The sequence below is a fragment of the Melanostigma gelatinosum genome (assembly GCF_949748355.1).
Source record: "Melanostigma gelatinosum genome assembly, chromosome: 13".
Classification (NCBI taxonomy): Eukaryota; Metazoa; Chordata; class Actinopteri; order Perciformes; family Zoarcidae; genus Melanostigma; species Melanostigma gelatinosum.
Genome location: NC_136646.1, coordinates 242,587 through 258,840, shown reverse-complemented (window position 1 = coordinate 258,840; position 16,254 = coordinate 242,587). Strand labels below are relative to the sequence as shown.

Here is a 16,254-nt window from a genome sequence, read left to right as displayed (position 1 = left end):
AGCAGTTGAAGAGGCTGTTAAAGTTGAGCCACTAAAAGGGTTTGAAGTGACAGTTGAAGTGCAAGAAAAATTGTTAGGCTTATGGCGGTTGAAATGTTATCTGACGAGTAAGTGTTGAAAGCTGTTTTTCAAAGCAATTGAACTGTTACTTAATTAGTTATTTATTTGTTTCAACACAAATAAAATAACACATTACTGTCTCATTTAGATGTGTGTATGTCATTTAGTTATGTACCAGTATAGTCTCTTAATTATTAGCTTTTTGTCTAGGCAGACATTCCCAGTATTAAGTGTGATATACACTCTACAGGAAGACTCTAAATCTCTGTGTGTGTGTGTGTGTGTGTGTGTGTGTGTGCGTGTGTGTGTGTGCGCGCGCATGTAGGTGGTCCCCGTGAGTCTAGCAGAAGTCTACCTGCTGCAGCTCAACATGCGGTTTCCCACCCAGTCGTCTTTTCAGAGAGTTCTGCCACTGCTCAACGTTAATGTGGCGTCGCTGCACCCACTGACCGACCAGCAGGTACGCACCGTGTGTGTGTGTGTGTGTGTGTGTGTCTGTGTGTCTGTGTGTGTGTGTATTACATTGCTCGAACCTTAACCTTTCCTCCAGCGCCATCATCTGGTCAAACTTTTTATTTGTCCAATTTGTTTTAGACCCAATGCCTGCCAAACTAATGACATTCCCATCAGCACTTAACATTAAACCTGCTAAACATCAGCATGCAAGTATTGTCATCGGAAGCGTGCTAGCACGGTGACGTTAGCATTGAGATAAAAGCATTGCTTTGCCAGAGTACAGCCTCACAGAGCTGCTAGCATGGCTGTAGACTTTTGGCAGTGTTAAAGTTGTCTGACATTCTGATTCAACAACGTCAGGACTTCAGGGACAACAGGATTCAATTCAATTTATTTTGTATATCACAAATTTGCCTCACAGGGCTTTATAATCTGTACACATGTGACATCCTCTGTCCCGGGACCTTCCCATCGGAAAAGGAAAAACTCCCCCAAAAAACTACTTCTTTTTTTTATTGACTTTGTATGCCATCACGCCACGTGAAAAGTTCCTCTTCCCGTTAAGTGTGAACACACCATAAGCCTTGTTGACATATCTTCGACATCTTGAAAATGGAATATGAATACACTTGAAATGTGACTGCAAATTCCAAAAATGCACGACTGTTTTCGTTTTGTTTGTCATGCTTTTCTTGTGTTGCAAATGGGCTACAACTGCGTCTTTGTTGTGCGTCCCCTGTGTTGCATAATGATAACAAATGATCCTTGAATCCTCCTCCAGCTGTTTGAGGTGGTGAACGCGGGCGCTCTGACCGGAGGGACGCTGCACTGGGGGGAGTTTACGCACCGTCTGGAGCAGCTCTCCTCCTTCCTGCTGCGGCGGAGCGACGGCAGCAGGATGCTGAACCACGCCTCCTTCAGGGAGTGGCTGATGTGGAGAGAGGAGGGTCAGGAAGACAGGTTCCTCTGCGACCCCAGGTACACCAACGGACAGCGTGAGAGAGAGAGAGTGGAAAAAGAAAAGAGGAAGAAAGTGAGGATGTCTTCACTTAAGCTGTCTGTTTTGTCTCTCTAGGAGCGGTCACACTCTCCTGGCCTTCTGGCTCTGCCGGCAGGAAGGAAAGTTGAACCGCCAGGAGACGCTGGAGCTGGGACATCACATCCTGAAGGCTCACATCTACAAGGTGAGCACACACATACACAGACAAGTGGCTCAGCATCAGGCGGCAACCTTCGGTTCTGCCGAGTGAAGCCGATGCCGAAGTGTCTTCAAACTTGCATTTTATCGACGGGAAAAAAAAGTCCGATTGTATAGAAGTCTGTGAGAAAATGACTCTACTTCTCTCTTGATTTATTCCCTCAGTAATAAACATTGTGAACATGAGTTTATGGTCTCAATCTCTAGTTTCAAGTCTTCTTCAATGATGTTCATTTAGTAAATTATGGTCCATTTAGAGTCAAATAGATCATATGCTTTAGGGCGGGCTTACTGTGATTGACAGGTGTCTCTATGTCACTCCTCCGCATTCCAAATATGGTAACTTCTGTTCATTGGTTGTGAACATGGTGACAGCCGAATCGAAGATGGCAACGCACATTATCGAGATGGCAACGCACATTATCGCCATCGAGAAAAACATAAATGCCAATGTCCTGTTTGCATGAACGATCGTCGGTAAAACGTAGGTGTTTATATGCTGTTTATAAATGTACACACGGGGGTTGAAATACCATTAAATCTCGTAATGGCTAATTTCTCACGACTGAAGTTTTGCTTTTGTACACTGCAGTCATCACACTGAGGTTTTTGCATCGTAACAGCAGGATGTTCATACACGCTGACGCTACTGATATACAGTAGCATCCAGAATGAGTTGGCTTCTGTGCATCTAACTATCATTCAGTCATGCTAACGTTACAGTTTATTTTTAAGATGCGTTACTTATCTTTATGCTAAGGTGACTTATATGCTAGCGTCACTGATTTTTAAGATAACGTTGCTTATTTTTTTGCAAACTTTACTTATTTTTATGCTGACCTTACTTATTTTAATGCTGACGTTACTTATTTTTAAGAGGTTACTTATTTTCATGGTAAATTTACTTATTTTTATGACATTCCTCACTGGAATTCCATGTGTCGTGTTTGTCATGTGTGGTAAAAACAATTGTGATGCGAGTGCCACATACAAGTTAACCTCTGAACAGTTTGTCAGCAAGTTGCTTTATTTATTAATACAGAAAATATCCATATAGATCTACCAGTCAATTATCCATCTAATAATTTTGTTTCTGTGGCATCTATTCTCGTCTCCTCAGGGTCTGAGTAAGAAGCTTGGGGTTTCCTCCTCAGTTCTGCAGGGGCTATGGCTGTCCTACAGCACGGAGAGCCTGAGCCCTGCTCTCTCGTCGCTGCGCAACCTTTACACCCCCAACATCAAGGTAACATTTTACACACACACACACACACATCCACACACACTTGCTAGTACGTGTGGAATGTAACTTGAATCCCTACTCGTACAGGTGAGCAGGTTGCTGATTATGGGCGGAGCTGATGTGGATTTCCGTAGCGATGTCCTCAACAACGCCCCCCTGCTGTGTGTCCACGCTCACCTGGGCCACAGTGATGCTGTGGCGCTACTGCTCGACCTCGGAGCTCAGGTACAAAAATACATATTTAGATTTTTTTACGTTTTTGTATGCAAACATTGTGATCGGAAGTTTGTGCCAGTATCGCAACCAAACGTGCTGCTTCTGTGTTGTTCTTTCCAGGTGGATGCTCAATCACAGGACGGTTTGACCGCACTGGGATTCGCTGCAGCGGCTGGACATCTGGACATCGTCAGCATGCTGAGTCAGCACGAAGCTACGGTGCCTGTCTACCTTTCTAGATGTTGTGACTTAGAAGATTTAAAGCCACCATGTGCAGAAATGTAAAATGTGTACTTCAGTGTCATCCAGTGGTCGTATCAAGAATGACAGCATCTCCGAAAATGTTTTTGTCATTTCTTTTTTCTTCCTCTTTATTTGTATTTATATGAAGAGATCAGTTGCAGCACTGGTATAAACATTACTTCTGACAAATTTAGAACAGCCATTACCAACAACCCCCTACATCTCCATAAACAAATAAAAACACCAACAATAATATGACATGGTGTTATAATACAGACGTGAATATAATACGTGAGCCTCGGGTTAGCGGGAGGTTAAATTGTTAGCAACGTTTTCTCTCCATCTCTGAAATGCTCTTCGCTACAATAAGGTGAAAGGTTAGTTTCGAAGTGTTGCCCAATGAGGCCAAAATGAAACTACCCCAGCTTTAACTGTAACCCAAGGATTCTCAGCCACCTCTTTGAACCTTTCTTTGCCCTCTCGCTTCATCTGAAGAAGCCCATGTGAATGTGTCACTAACCAATATAGTTCATGTGTTTTGTACAGAACACGGCATTCGATTTACAACTAATTTAAAGTCTTTGATGAAAATACCTGACTTTTTTTAGTCCCTGCAGTTGTCTAACATGAGGTTTTTGCATCATAACAGCAGGATTTTGATACACGCTGACGCTGCTAATATAGCATCCAGAATGAGTGGGCTTCTATGCTGCTAACTTGTATGGCAGGCAAACATCAAGAATTTCATTCATGCTAACATTATTTTATTTATTCATAAGATAACGTTACTTAATTTCATGCTAACCTGATTTATTTTTATGCTAGCATTATTTTTTTAATGCTAACATTTCTTATTTTTATGCTAACCTTACTCATTTTATGACAACATTCTTTATTGTAATGCTAACATTCCTTTGTGGTTACCTTGTAAACTTATTGTTTCCTATTTCGATTTCTAATATTGAGATTATTTGATAAATATGCCAATACAGAAGACCATTATTTGAATCCCTATAGTATAATTAACCACATTTAGAATAACGAAATAATAAAACAAATGGACTTCATGTCTTCAAAAACAGGTCTTGGTGTCCGAAGAGTCTTAATACGACTCGTAAATAACTTGCTGTGTTGGATGAGTTCAAACAGAACGGTGCGACAGATTTCCATTGTCTCTCAACAATTCTGCATCCCGTTAGCCCGGCCCGTCAGTACCGCAGTTTCTTGTAGCCACGCAATTGTAAGTGTTTAGGTAGAATACCCAACATGCAAACAAGCTTTCCATTGTCTCAGGTGCACAGGGCGCCTCCTCTAAGCCTCTCACTCTCTCTCTCTCTCCCTCCCTCCCTCCCTCCCCGCGCCCTGTAGGCGGGCCACATGGACAGCTCGGGCCGGTGCGTGCTGGTGCACGCGGCTCAGCGAGGCCGCCTCGAGGTGCTGCGCTTCCTGTTGAGGCGCGTGGACTGGAGCTGCGCGAGCCGGTGCCAGGCAGTGCAGCAGGCTCTGATCGCGGCGGCTAGCACGGGGCACGCCGAGGTCACCTACACACACACACACACTTTAATAACATGGTGTTACCGAATCATGATCTTCTATCTTCTCGTGATGTGTTTGTAACAGTCGTTACTGTGCCGTGTGTGTGTAGATCGTGTCGTACCTTCTGGATCTTCCGGAGGAAGACGAGGAAGAGGAGGAGAGACCTGAGATCAACACACCCGACAGTCTGTGGGGAGAGACAGGTACTCCAAGAACTGTCTACAGCAAATGTTCACGCTGCACGAATACTACGCTACTAGTCTGTACTGCTAATATTTTGATACCATGGGTATTTTGATACTTCAGGACTGTTGCTAATACTGCAATAATACTACTGATGTGATCAGAGTTTTACTAATTTACTGATCTGTATATTTATTACAAATGTATTAAACGTAATATCTATGAAGATCCGATATATATACATCATAAAGTGCTGCAGTTTATCTTACTTAAGGGGAGTGGTGGATTCCAGTGTTCACAAAGCCCTAGGCCACAACAGGCAGCAACTTCAGGTTCGGAAAAGTCAAGCCAATGCTGAAGTGTCGTAAACTTGCATTCTCTCTAATGGCCAGCAGGGGGCGACTCCTCAGGTTGTATAGAATTCTATGAGAAAATGACTCTACTTCGCTCTTGATTTATTACCTCTGTAAATATTGTAAACATGAGTTTATGGTCTCAGTCTCTAGTTTCAAGTATTCTTCAATACAGCATGATGTTCATTGAGTAAATTATGGTCCATTTAGAGACATAAAGCTCCACCATAAAGCGGGTTAGGGTTAGGCCAAAAACCAAGATTGTGACGACGAAAAACCAAAATGGCGACGGCCAAAGGCTTGAGGCATGAAAACTGTAGTCCTCTGCCTTTCTTCCCCCTTGTCGTTCTCTCCCTGGTGCTTCCGGGTGGGGTTCATGTCAAGTAGCATTTGTTCAAGTGCTCTGACCTGATGTCCTCCTTACATTTCTTTGGTAGAAGTAAGATTACATTAATTCTCGGGTGATTTTTTTTATCACTTTATCGTCATGCTAAAATCAACTGTAAATCCACATTTCAAAACTGATACTTAAAAAATAAAAAAACATCAGGACTCCCCAAGTGGGTTCAAATCTTTGTCGCATTTTTCACTCCTGATGAGTTTACACCACTGCACATACAACTATAGTCTGTAATAGCCTATGAATCCTGCACTACAACAGTGTAAAGATGAGACAAAACGAAACCCACTTGTACATCACTAGTACTAATACTGCAGGACTCCGAGCGATTCACTGGAAATCAACTGAATCAAAGCCGAAGTCACATGTAATGTTACATATTTGTATATATCTTGCAACACAATACAGTCGGTGAAAATGTGACTTGTATTGTCAGGGTTGACTGGATCACATTTGGCATTTTTGGCATTCACAGTACTACCACAAAGTAAATATACTTTCAGTCAGTTGCTACTGTGCTACCCTTCAATGTCCTCTCGTGGTGGAGGCTGAGCACTACGGTACAAATCTCGCCCGACGACACAGAAGCCTCAGTTTACCAGGTTCAGAACAAACATAATCAATCTTTGTATTGGTCTTACAGAAGCTACAAAAACTTACTTGAGAATAATGAAATATATCAAGTCAAACTTAAATTAATGGACAACTAAATCTAGTGTTCTACTTAGGAAGGTAAGTCATTTGGTTGTCTTCATGCCCTTCATTATTCTTGAATCTGTCCTTCTCATAGTGCAACATATTATGGAGTCCTGTATGTCTCCCCATCGTCTCACAACATTTTTCTCTTCAGAATTGCGACTCACTCAAGATACACACACCATTGTCTCCTTATTTCTGGAAACTCAATTTCTTATATTATGATATTAGTGTTTTTTGTCTTATTTGGTTGAAATATAATCTACCTTAAAGAATATATTTGTAATAGTTCTTCTCATGCTGTAACACAGTGGTGCCCAAGAGCTTTTCACCTCGAAGGACCCCTAAACTGAAAAGAATTAGAGCACGGACCCCCATTTGATAGGATTTTGATAAGATTGTGCATGTGTGCAAATAGGAAACCTGTCTCCAACTGTGTTTGTCTGTCTGTGTCTCTGTGTCAGCTCTGACGGCAGCGGCAGGAAGCGGCAGGCTGGCTGTCTGCCGGTTGTTGTTGGATCAGGGGGCTGCCGTTGAGCAATGCAACAGGCGGGGTATGGCTCCCCTCTTCAGCGCTGTGAGACGTGGCCACTTGCAGGTAGAGTGGAGCACACAGAACACACACACACATAGAATAAACACGTTTTAGTGTTGCAGAAATGCTGAGCGTCCGTCTCCGTTTGTGTCTCTCGATCAGGTGGTGGAGCTCTTATTGAGTCACGGGGTGGAGGTGAACATGGTGGACCAGCAGGGTCGAACAGCCCTGATGACGGCAGCCTCGGAGGGACATATGAACACAGCCCAGCTGCTACTGGATCATGGTAACACCCTAGCATTGACAGTATTAACAATCACATCAACAATAGGTGCAACCAGAGTCTGCCCTATGTGTAGGTGCTGTAGTGAAATGCTAGGGGCGCCATCCTTCCATAGGGGATGCCATCCTTCCATAGGGGGTGCCATCCTTCCATAGGGGATGCCATCCTTCCATAGGGGGTGCCATCCTTCCATAGGGGATGCCATCCTTCCATAGGGGGTGCCATCCCTCCATAGGGGATGCCATCCTTCCATAGGGGATGCCATTCCTCCATAGGGGATGCCATCCTTCCATAGGGGATGGCATCCTTCCATAGGGGATGCTATCCTTCCATAGGGGGTGCCATCCCTCCATAGGGGATGCCATCCCTCCAGAGGGGATGCCATCCTTCCATAGGGGGTGCCATCCTTCCATAGGGGATGCCATCCTTCCATAGGGGGTGCCATCCTTCCATAGGGGGTGCCATCCCTCCATAGGGGGTGCCATCCCTCCATAGGGGGTGCCATCCCTCCATAGGGGGTGCCATCCCTCCATAGGGGATGCCATCCTTCCATAGGGGATGCCATCCTTCCATAGGGGGTGCCATCCCTCCATAGGGGATGCCATCCCTCCATAGGGGATGCCATCCTTCCATAGGGGATGCCATCCTTCCATAGGGGGTGCCATCCCTCCATAGGGGATGCCATCCTTCCATAGGGGATGCCATCCTTCCATAGGGGATGCCATCCTTCCATAGGGGGTGCCATCCCTCCATAGGGGATGCCATCCTTCCATAGGGGGTGCCATCCTTCCATAGGGGGTGCCATCCTTCCATAGGGGGTGCCATCCCTCCATAGGGGGTGCCATCCTTCCATAGGGGGCGCCATCCTTCCATAGGGGGTGCCATCCTTCCATAGGGGGTCCCATCCCTCCATAGGGGGTGCCATCCTTCCATAGGGGGCGCCATCCCTCCATAGGGGCGCCATCCTTCCATAGGGGATGCCATCCTTCCATAGGGGATGCCATCCTTCCATAGGGGGTGCCATCCCTCCATAGGGGATGCCATCCTTCCATAGGGGATGCCATCCTTCCATAGGGGGTGCCATCCTTCCATAGGGGATGCCATCCCTCCATAGGGGATGCCATCCTTCCATAGGGGGTGCCATCCTTCCATAGGGGATGCCATCCTTCCATAGGGGGTGCCATCCTTCCATAGGGGATGCCATCCTTCCATAGGGGGTGCCATCCTTCCATAGGGGGTGCCATCCTTCCATAGGGGCTGCCATCCTTCCATAGGGGGTGCCATCCTTCCATAGGGGGTGCCATCCTTCCATAGGGGATGCCATCCTTCCATAGGGGGTGCCATCCTTCCATAGGGGGTGCCATCCTTCCATAGGGGATGCCATCCCTCCATAGGGGATGCCATCCTTCCATAGGGGGTGCCATCCTTCCATAGGGGATGCCATCCTTCCATAGGGGGTGCCATCCTTCCATAGGGGATGCCATCCTTCCATAGGGGGTGCCATCCTTCCATAGGGGGTGCCATCCTTCCATAGGGGGTGCCATCCTTCCATAGGGGGTGCCATCCTTCCATAGGGGGTGCCATCCTTCCATAGGGGATGCCATCCTTCCATAGGGGGTGCCATCCTTCCATAGGGGGTGCCATCCTTCCATAGGGGGTGCCATCCCTCCATAGGGGGTGCCATTCTTCCATAAGGGCCCCATCCATCTATAGGGGGTGCCATCCATGCATAGGGACGCCATCCGGTCATAAGGGTGCCATCCATGAATAGGGCCGCCAACCATCCATAGGGGCGCCATCCATGCATACGACACTAATGTACACTGAGATTAATCTCTCTCTCTCTGTCTCCAGGAGCCTCTCTCGACCAGACTGACAGGGAAGGCTTAACGCCGCTGAGCTGGGCGTGCCTGAAAGGCCATCTCCCATTGGTCAGAGAGCTGGTGGAGCGAGGTGCAGCCACAACCCACGTCGACCGCAGTGGACGGACACCTCTGGATTTGGCTGCGTTCCGCGGTGACCCAGAAGTGGTGTGTAAAACTGCAGTTGTCGTATTTACCAGATTGTAGAATGAATTTGTCGGCCCCTTACCTGCCCTGCAGAGTCTGTGATGTGTCCATATTCTAAGCTAAATGGGTACTTTCCTCTTATTATTTGGACTAATACTTATTGATAACATAAGCAAAAAAATTGTTTAGCTAAGAAATCTGAACATCACAAGCCTTTTTACATCACTAAAACATGTTGCCTTTCTTTGTGTCCTGTTCTGCATCAGGTGCAGCACCTGGTGGATCACGGTGCGTCGGTGGAGCATGTGGACTGCAGCGGGATGCGTCCTCTCGACCGGGCGGTCGGCTGCAGAAACACTTCGGCAGTCATCGCTCTGCTCAAAAAGGGAGCCAAGATAGGTAGAGACATGACTCAGCTAACCGGCTACTGGCGGTAGCTTCATATTTACCATACAGAAGTGTAGAGAATGGTATCCATCTTCTCACCTCACTTTTCGAGAGAAAGCAAATGTCAAAAGTCAAGATGGTGGTAAATGTGTTAAGAGGAATAAGGGCATGAATCTTGCTGATTTCTGTGGAACCAAGGAATCCACTTTTGCTTTTGACTGTCAGTGGTTAAAAGCCAAAACATAAAATGTTTTCAATTAAAGTGTTATTCCGCCAACTCATAGAAATAGGAGTGGACACCTACAGTAATCTTCTTTGCAGAGGTAATAAAATGTGCGTGTGGGTGTGTGTGTGTGTGTGTGTGTGTGTAGGACCAGCCACCTGGGCCATGGCAACCTCTAAACCAGACATCTTAATGGTTCTGCTCAGTAAACTGATCCAAGAGGGAGACCGACTGTACAAGGTAACACACACAGCAAACTCACATTTAATCAGATGTACACACACATTTATCTGATATTGTAAGTATTCTGTGTGTGTATTTGTAGCAAGGTAAAGTGAGGGAAGCTGCTCACTCCTATCAGTCGGCTCTCCAGAAGTTTCCCGGGGACCAGCTGAAGTCGTCTAGACAGCTGAGGGTGTGCGTGCTCCTCAACCTGTCTCGCTGCCACCGCAAGATGAACGTGAGTCTCTTTCTATCTCCCTCCTACACACAGAGGCACACACTGGAGATGAATCATCACATCATTTGTAGTTCGTGGTCTAAAAATGACCTGACCTTCTGACACATTGTTGTGAATTCTCTTCTATCTTCTTGCAGGATTTTGGCCTGGCGGAGGATTTTGCCACCAAGGCTCTCGAGCTGAAAGCTAAATCCTATGAAGCCTTTTATGCCCGAGCCCGCGCCAAACGTGGACACAGGTAACCACAGCGACATAAGGACAAACCAACCCTAACAAAATCATGAAGTGCTCCCTTTAGATGAACTGTGCATTCATGTAATAGGCGGGGTTTTTTAATCAACATCCAGCTGAAGGATATGAATGTTTTGGGCAGTTGTCCTGAGGAAACTGACTACCTCAGTCATGCTAAACTACAAAAATACTAAACATTAGTGTGCAATTGCCTTTTGACCAGGTGGCAACCTCCTCTTCTGAAGATAAAACCCCTGTGGAAGGCATTCCTTCAAATAGCTTCAATGACCAGAAGAAGTGTGGTTGTATAGAAGTCTATGAGAAAATTACTACTTCTCTCTTGATTTATTCCCTCATAAACATTGTAAACATGGGTTTATGGTCTCAATCTCTAGTTTCAAGTCTTCTTCAATACAGCATGATGTTCATTTAGTAAATGATGGTCCATTTAGAGTCAAATAGACCATAAAGCAGGGGATGCTTTTAGGGCGGGGCTACCTTGCGATTGACAGGTCGCCACTGCTGCCAGAGCTGTGTCTACACAGTGTCTCTACGTCACTCCTCAATAGTCCAAATCTGGTAACTTCCGATCACTGGTTGCGAAAAGTTAAGCTGGCGATGACCGTAATCCAATATGGTGACCACCGAAATGCCGAACTCAAGGCTTCAAAACGGCACTCAAACCAATGGGTGATGTCACGACAACTACGTCCACTCCTTATATACAGTCTATGGTTATGGCCAAAAACATTTTTGTGAGGTCACAGTCATCTTTGACCACCAAATCCCAATCAGTTCATCCTTGAATACAAAGTTTGTGCCACATTTGAATAAATTAGCTCAATGCTTTTTTGAGGTATCACAAGAATGAAACGGATGTGAGGTCACTGTAACCTTTGGTCTTGACAGCAACAACTTTTCGCAAAGAAATGAAAGACAACACGGACAAATGGACCGACAGTGAAGTCCAGAAGTTAACTCGCCCATCTCCCAGCTGTGTGCGAGCGGCGCCGGCCGGCTTACGTCACTTTAGCATTGCTATTGGTGTGGTGAGCAGAGAAAGAGCACTTGAAAGTATGTAGGGGGAGCTCCCCAGTTGGCAGTTCCTCTCAGGGAGTCCCCAGAACAGTTTGGTCATCTTCTGAAATCTTATTCCTCTCGATGCTTGTGCTCTCTCTCACACCATTCAGACATTTCCACGCTGCCCTGGAGGACCTGATTGAGGCCAGCCGCCTGAGCCCATCCAACCGGGAGATCCAGCGCCTGCTGTCCCGGGTCAAGGATGAGTGTCGGCAGGTCGCACAGCAACAGGACTCTCCCCCTTCTTCGTCACATCCCGTTTATCAACAAAATGCGGCCATGTCCATCAACGAGGCCAGGTGCAGAGACTCAGGTTGTCTGCAGGTGCAGGACAGGGAGGGGCTTACTGAGGAAGAGGAGGAAGAAGAAGAGGAGAGTCAAAGGGAAGGAGATGCTCATCGTCACCCCTCCTCCTTCCACCCTCCACCTGTGGTTCAAAGTCTCGACACCCACTGCCGCCCTGGCGTGCCATCCCCCTCCTCCCTCTCCCCCACTCACCTGTATCGTCACCTCCCAAGCCCCGCGCACTCCCCCTCCTCCTCTTCCCCCTGTCACCCTGCGCCTCCTCCTCAGTCCACCTCCTACCACCATTTCATCCCGCCACAGCGACCCAGCCAAATGTCAGAAAGTATGCCTGCGTTGTCAGGAAATGGAGGCCTGCACTACCAGCCGCAGTCCGTCTCAGCACACCACCACTCAGACCAGATCCAGGGGGTGCAGCAGCAACACCACCACCTGTCCAATCAGAGGTCCTTCCAAAAGCAGATCCCCGTTCAAGGCCAGTGGCTCCAAGCAGCCCAAGTCCAGCTTGTCCGAACCAGTCAGCCCAGTTCCGCTTCCCATTCCAGCATGCTTTTGGGAAGTTCTCCTTACTCCCAGTTTGGCCAACTGCCACAAGAACTGGCCGAGCTGGGGGAAGGCATTTGCCCGAGCCCCTTGGAGGCCAGGCCTAGCCTGCAGGTCCAGGCTGGTCTGAGCTCTGGATCGTATCCCCTGGATGATGTAGACGTTGACTTTGTTTCCCAGGCAAGACTTGCATCTGCCTATGGGAGAGAAGGAGGAGGGGAGAGGGCGGGGATGAATCTGTTTGGCCAGGCCCGTCACTTCAGTCGCAACCAATCCAAAGCAGCATACTACCCAATAGAAGTTACCGAGGCGTCAATGGGGACTCCTGATAGCCTTCCACTATCGCACGATTACCAATACCACCATCAGGGGGGACTACAACGCCCGCTCAGTGCCCACCCAACCTCCTCCCCCGCTCTTCCCCCAAGGCCTCTTGTCCACTCCCAGAGTATCAGCGTCCGTTTCTCCACCAGCAGCGGCAGCCTTGCTGGCGGGCAGCCCGCCAATCACGGCCCAAGCTTCAGGACGTCAGCCTCAGTCCAGCACATGGAAGCACCAGCAGATCTGGCCTCCGCAGGAGGGCTTACTGGCTACCACGACGACCTCTTTCTGATCTCCTCTCCCCAGTTGGAAACATACATGGCCGGAGGCGGGACTTATCCCGGAGAGGCAGGCCGGTCATCGAGGAACACTCCTTTTATGGGCGTCAGCGACAGGACCGCGAGGGGCCACCAGCAGTATCAACAACAAGCTCCCTCCAGCTCTGCGTCCTGCCTCAGCCCTTCTCGCTCCTGGGCCGTGTCTTCAGTGGACACGGTCGTCACCTCGCCCAGCAAAACCCCCACCAGTCAAGGAGGCTTCGGTCCACCCCAGCCATCCTCCATCGCCTACCACAACCGCAGCAACAACAACGCCCACAACGACAACCAGCCGGACTACTATCCTCAGCGTGAACGTTCAGTGCAAGTTGCAAGTCAGAACCCCTCCTACCTGGATGTGAAGCTGGCCAGAACGCTGCCGGTGATCCACAGCTGCTCAGACAGACCAAGTGACAGAAAGACAGGACCCACCTCTCCTGTCAAACCAAAAAGACCCTTCGTAGAGTCCAATGTGTAGAGAAAGGTTTAAATGTTAAGTAAAGACAAGGGAGGAGGGTTAATAAAGTGGTTAAAAAGAAATGAGTGCACTCATATATTCCAGTAGTCACCGGGGCTGTTGAATTATTAAGATCGGGCTACGCTTGAATTAAGCAGTTTGTACCACATGCAGTTCATATGAAGGTCAGAGGGGAAAAGCTTAATAAACAGCACACACTCTCCTTGAAGGAAGTCCCGGTGTTTTGGTTGCATGCCCTCGTACACACAAAATGTGACTGAAGGAAAAGGTAGCTTGAGATAGAATTTCAAATCCTGCATACGTTTTCACTTCTGCACACCTGGCCAATGGCCGCGCTAAGAGTGTCAGCAGACGTACTGACTCCTTTATTGTTCAGGAGAGTTATTAAGAGGAAAGCAGAAGTTAAACATACATGTTTGATAAGGAACATATCGCAAGGACAAAGGGAGTAAGGGAAGGACGAGAGTGCTCTTGCCATTACAAAGCACAATAAGGGAAGAGGAAGATTTGAGGGAATTTAGAAGTAAACTCAAAAAAGACATCAGTAAGCACAAAAATAAAAACCTTCCCTCCCTCCGTGTACATCTCTGGCTTACAGTATATTTCAAAACTGAAGTCTCTGAATTGCCCACAATGCACTGCACTAGAGGTGCGGATACTCTACTCTAGACGGTGACATTTCGAAACAAATCCACCGCTACCACCTTTTGTCTGCTGCGTAAATGAAGCGCTAACATGGAAATGACTCAACACTTTAAAACTCGTGCCACTGAGGTTCTGGCCCCAAGCCATAGTTTGAGAAACTAGAATGATGCTGTTGTTGCACAAGCACTGGCTTGCTGTATATAAAACAAAAACGAAGTGATATTTATCTTTTTTAAGTTATATCTGTATTAAGCTGTACAAATATTTTTTCTCTTAACTGTATATTCCTTTTGGATATTATATGTTCAGTTTGAGGGTCTTTCACATAGAACATAGAAATCCTCTTTTCAAAGATAAAAAATAAAAAGCAAAGTCAGTTCAACTTTGCTCAGTTTGGGGTTTACATGTTTTCCAATAAAAGTCTTGTAAAAAAAAAAATCCTTTTCAAGGTTATTGAATTTTTTTCAGTTATTTTAGTTGTTTTGTATTTTGTAGTCATAAACGTCCACAAGGATCCCAACTGATACAACACGTTGGCTCGGTTGGCTCCTTGTACTGTCTGTAACTCAATAAACTCACCTTTGGTTTTCACCCCTCCCCCCAAAACAGTGATTGTCCAATCAGAGTCCAGCAACTGTTGCTCGGCACAGCAAAGCTCTGGATGTGTCTGTTCTGTTGAAGAATCCATACTTGAACAGTGCGTCTGTCAGTTGTGACATCATGCCTGGTTAACTACCACTGCAGTAGCGTTACGTCCTCGACCAAGCAGCATTTTATGAACTAACTACATCAGTTTGTAGAGTTAAAACTAAACCAAATGCCTAGTTTTTTTTAGCACCATATCACGTATGCAGCCGTTTAGTGCAGATTTGCGATCGCTTTAGCAAGAGTCTTTTTTTAGAAAGATTTCGCTGGTAAAAGGTCTGATGGAGTTTTCATGTTTGCTTGATTGAGGCACAATGCGGCACCACTGTGCTCTGCATCACGTTCTTTATAATGGCTTGCGTCGCGCCACGGCGGCTTCTAGCTGCATTGAGCAAAATAAGGGTTTTACTTTGAAGTCTGAGCTTGTATCGAGACCTTTGTCGGTAAAGCCCCGTCTCAGAAACACATTTACCACCGAGTCGGCGTATCAGGTGTGCTTAGCAGGGCTAGCTCTAGCGCATGCTTCTTAGCGTGGGACCAATGCATTATCGTTGCTGGCGACAACAAAGTACAAGTTTTTCAGAGTCGGTAGTCGTCTACCTGATCCATGAGCCAAACAGTGTGCATCATTACCACCATTATTTGCTTCATTATTTTTGAATTAGTTTTGTCCTCGGTATGGGGGAGTGTTCATGGCAGAGCTGATTGAAGTTTAGCTAGAGCTTAAAAGTGAATTCTTCACGTCCATTTTGCGTAACATGCTGATGATTGAGCTTTAAAAGTTGCTGTTGTTACAGGTCCCAGCTTGAAAGAGCCTGATAATAGATGTATGCCGGAGAAATGATTGAGACAGGCAAATGTGTGGCTTCTTCATTCAACGTCTTCTCAAGCTATATTTATTTCAGACTTTTCCAAGTGAAAACAATTTCCTGTATACATGTACAGGAAAAATACATTAAATTGTCTCAAATAAGATAATCAAAGTTTACACTATCATTACATGAACAAGTTGCATTACTATGTTTAATCAACACATTTGTTGTCGCTTGGGACAAAATCCTTCCTCACTGCACTTTTGCAATGTGCTCACAGCTACTGTGGCGTAGGTGAGGAAGACACTGTTTAAAATGCCGGCGCTGCTCCAACAGCATTGCGAACCGCTAACGAATGCTAACTAACATGCACAACACCCATATACATCCTTCATATATAC

At 46.6% G+C, this 16,254-nt stretch overlaps 1 protein-coding gene across 2 annotated transcripts in view; it reads left to right on the top strand.

The window, feature by feature from the left end:
• tanc2a (tetratricopeptide repeat, ankyrin repeat and coiled-coil containing 2a) overlaps window positions 1–14,821 on the top strand; it is a 50,259-nt gene extending 35,438 nt beyond the window's left edge. For both annotated transcript variants that reach the window (XM_079281848.1, XM_079281847.1), the window contains 16 exons: window positions 386–520; window positions 1,298–1,494; window positions 1,592–1,700; window positions 2,835–2,957; window positions 3,042–3,179; window positions 3,291–3,389; window positions 4,782–4,949; window positions 5,059–5,152; window positions 7,046–7,179; window positions 7,279–7,402; window positions 9,254–9,429; window positions 9,675–9,807; window positions 10,167–10,258; window positions 10,344–10,478; window positions 10,616–10,716; window positions 11,900–14,821. In XM_079281848.1, the coding sequence (XP_079137974.1) occupies window positions 386–520; window positions 1,298–1,494; window positions 1,592–1,700; window positions 2,835–2,957; window positions 3,042–3,179; window positions 3,291–3,389; window positions 4,782–4,949; window positions 5,059–5,152; window positions 7,046–7,179; window positions 7,279–7,402; window positions 9,254–9,429; window positions 9,675–9,807; window positions 10,167–10,258; window positions 10,344–10,478; window positions 10,616–10,716; window positions 11,900–13,751 (3,810 nt within the window). In that variant the 3' untranslated portion in view covers window positions 13,752–14,821. The remainder of the gene's footprint in view (window positions 1–385; window positions 521–1,297; window positions 1,495–1,591; window positions 1,701–2,834; window positions 2,958–3,041; window positions 3,180–3,290; window positions 3,390–4,781; window positions 4,950–5,058; window positions 5,153–7,045; window positions 7,180–7,278; window positions 7,403–9,253; window positions 9,430–9,674; window positions 9,808–10,166; window positions 10,259–10,343; window positions 10,479–10,615; window positions 10,717–11,899) is intronic.
• Window positions 14,822–16,254: the final 1,433 nt, after the last annotated feature.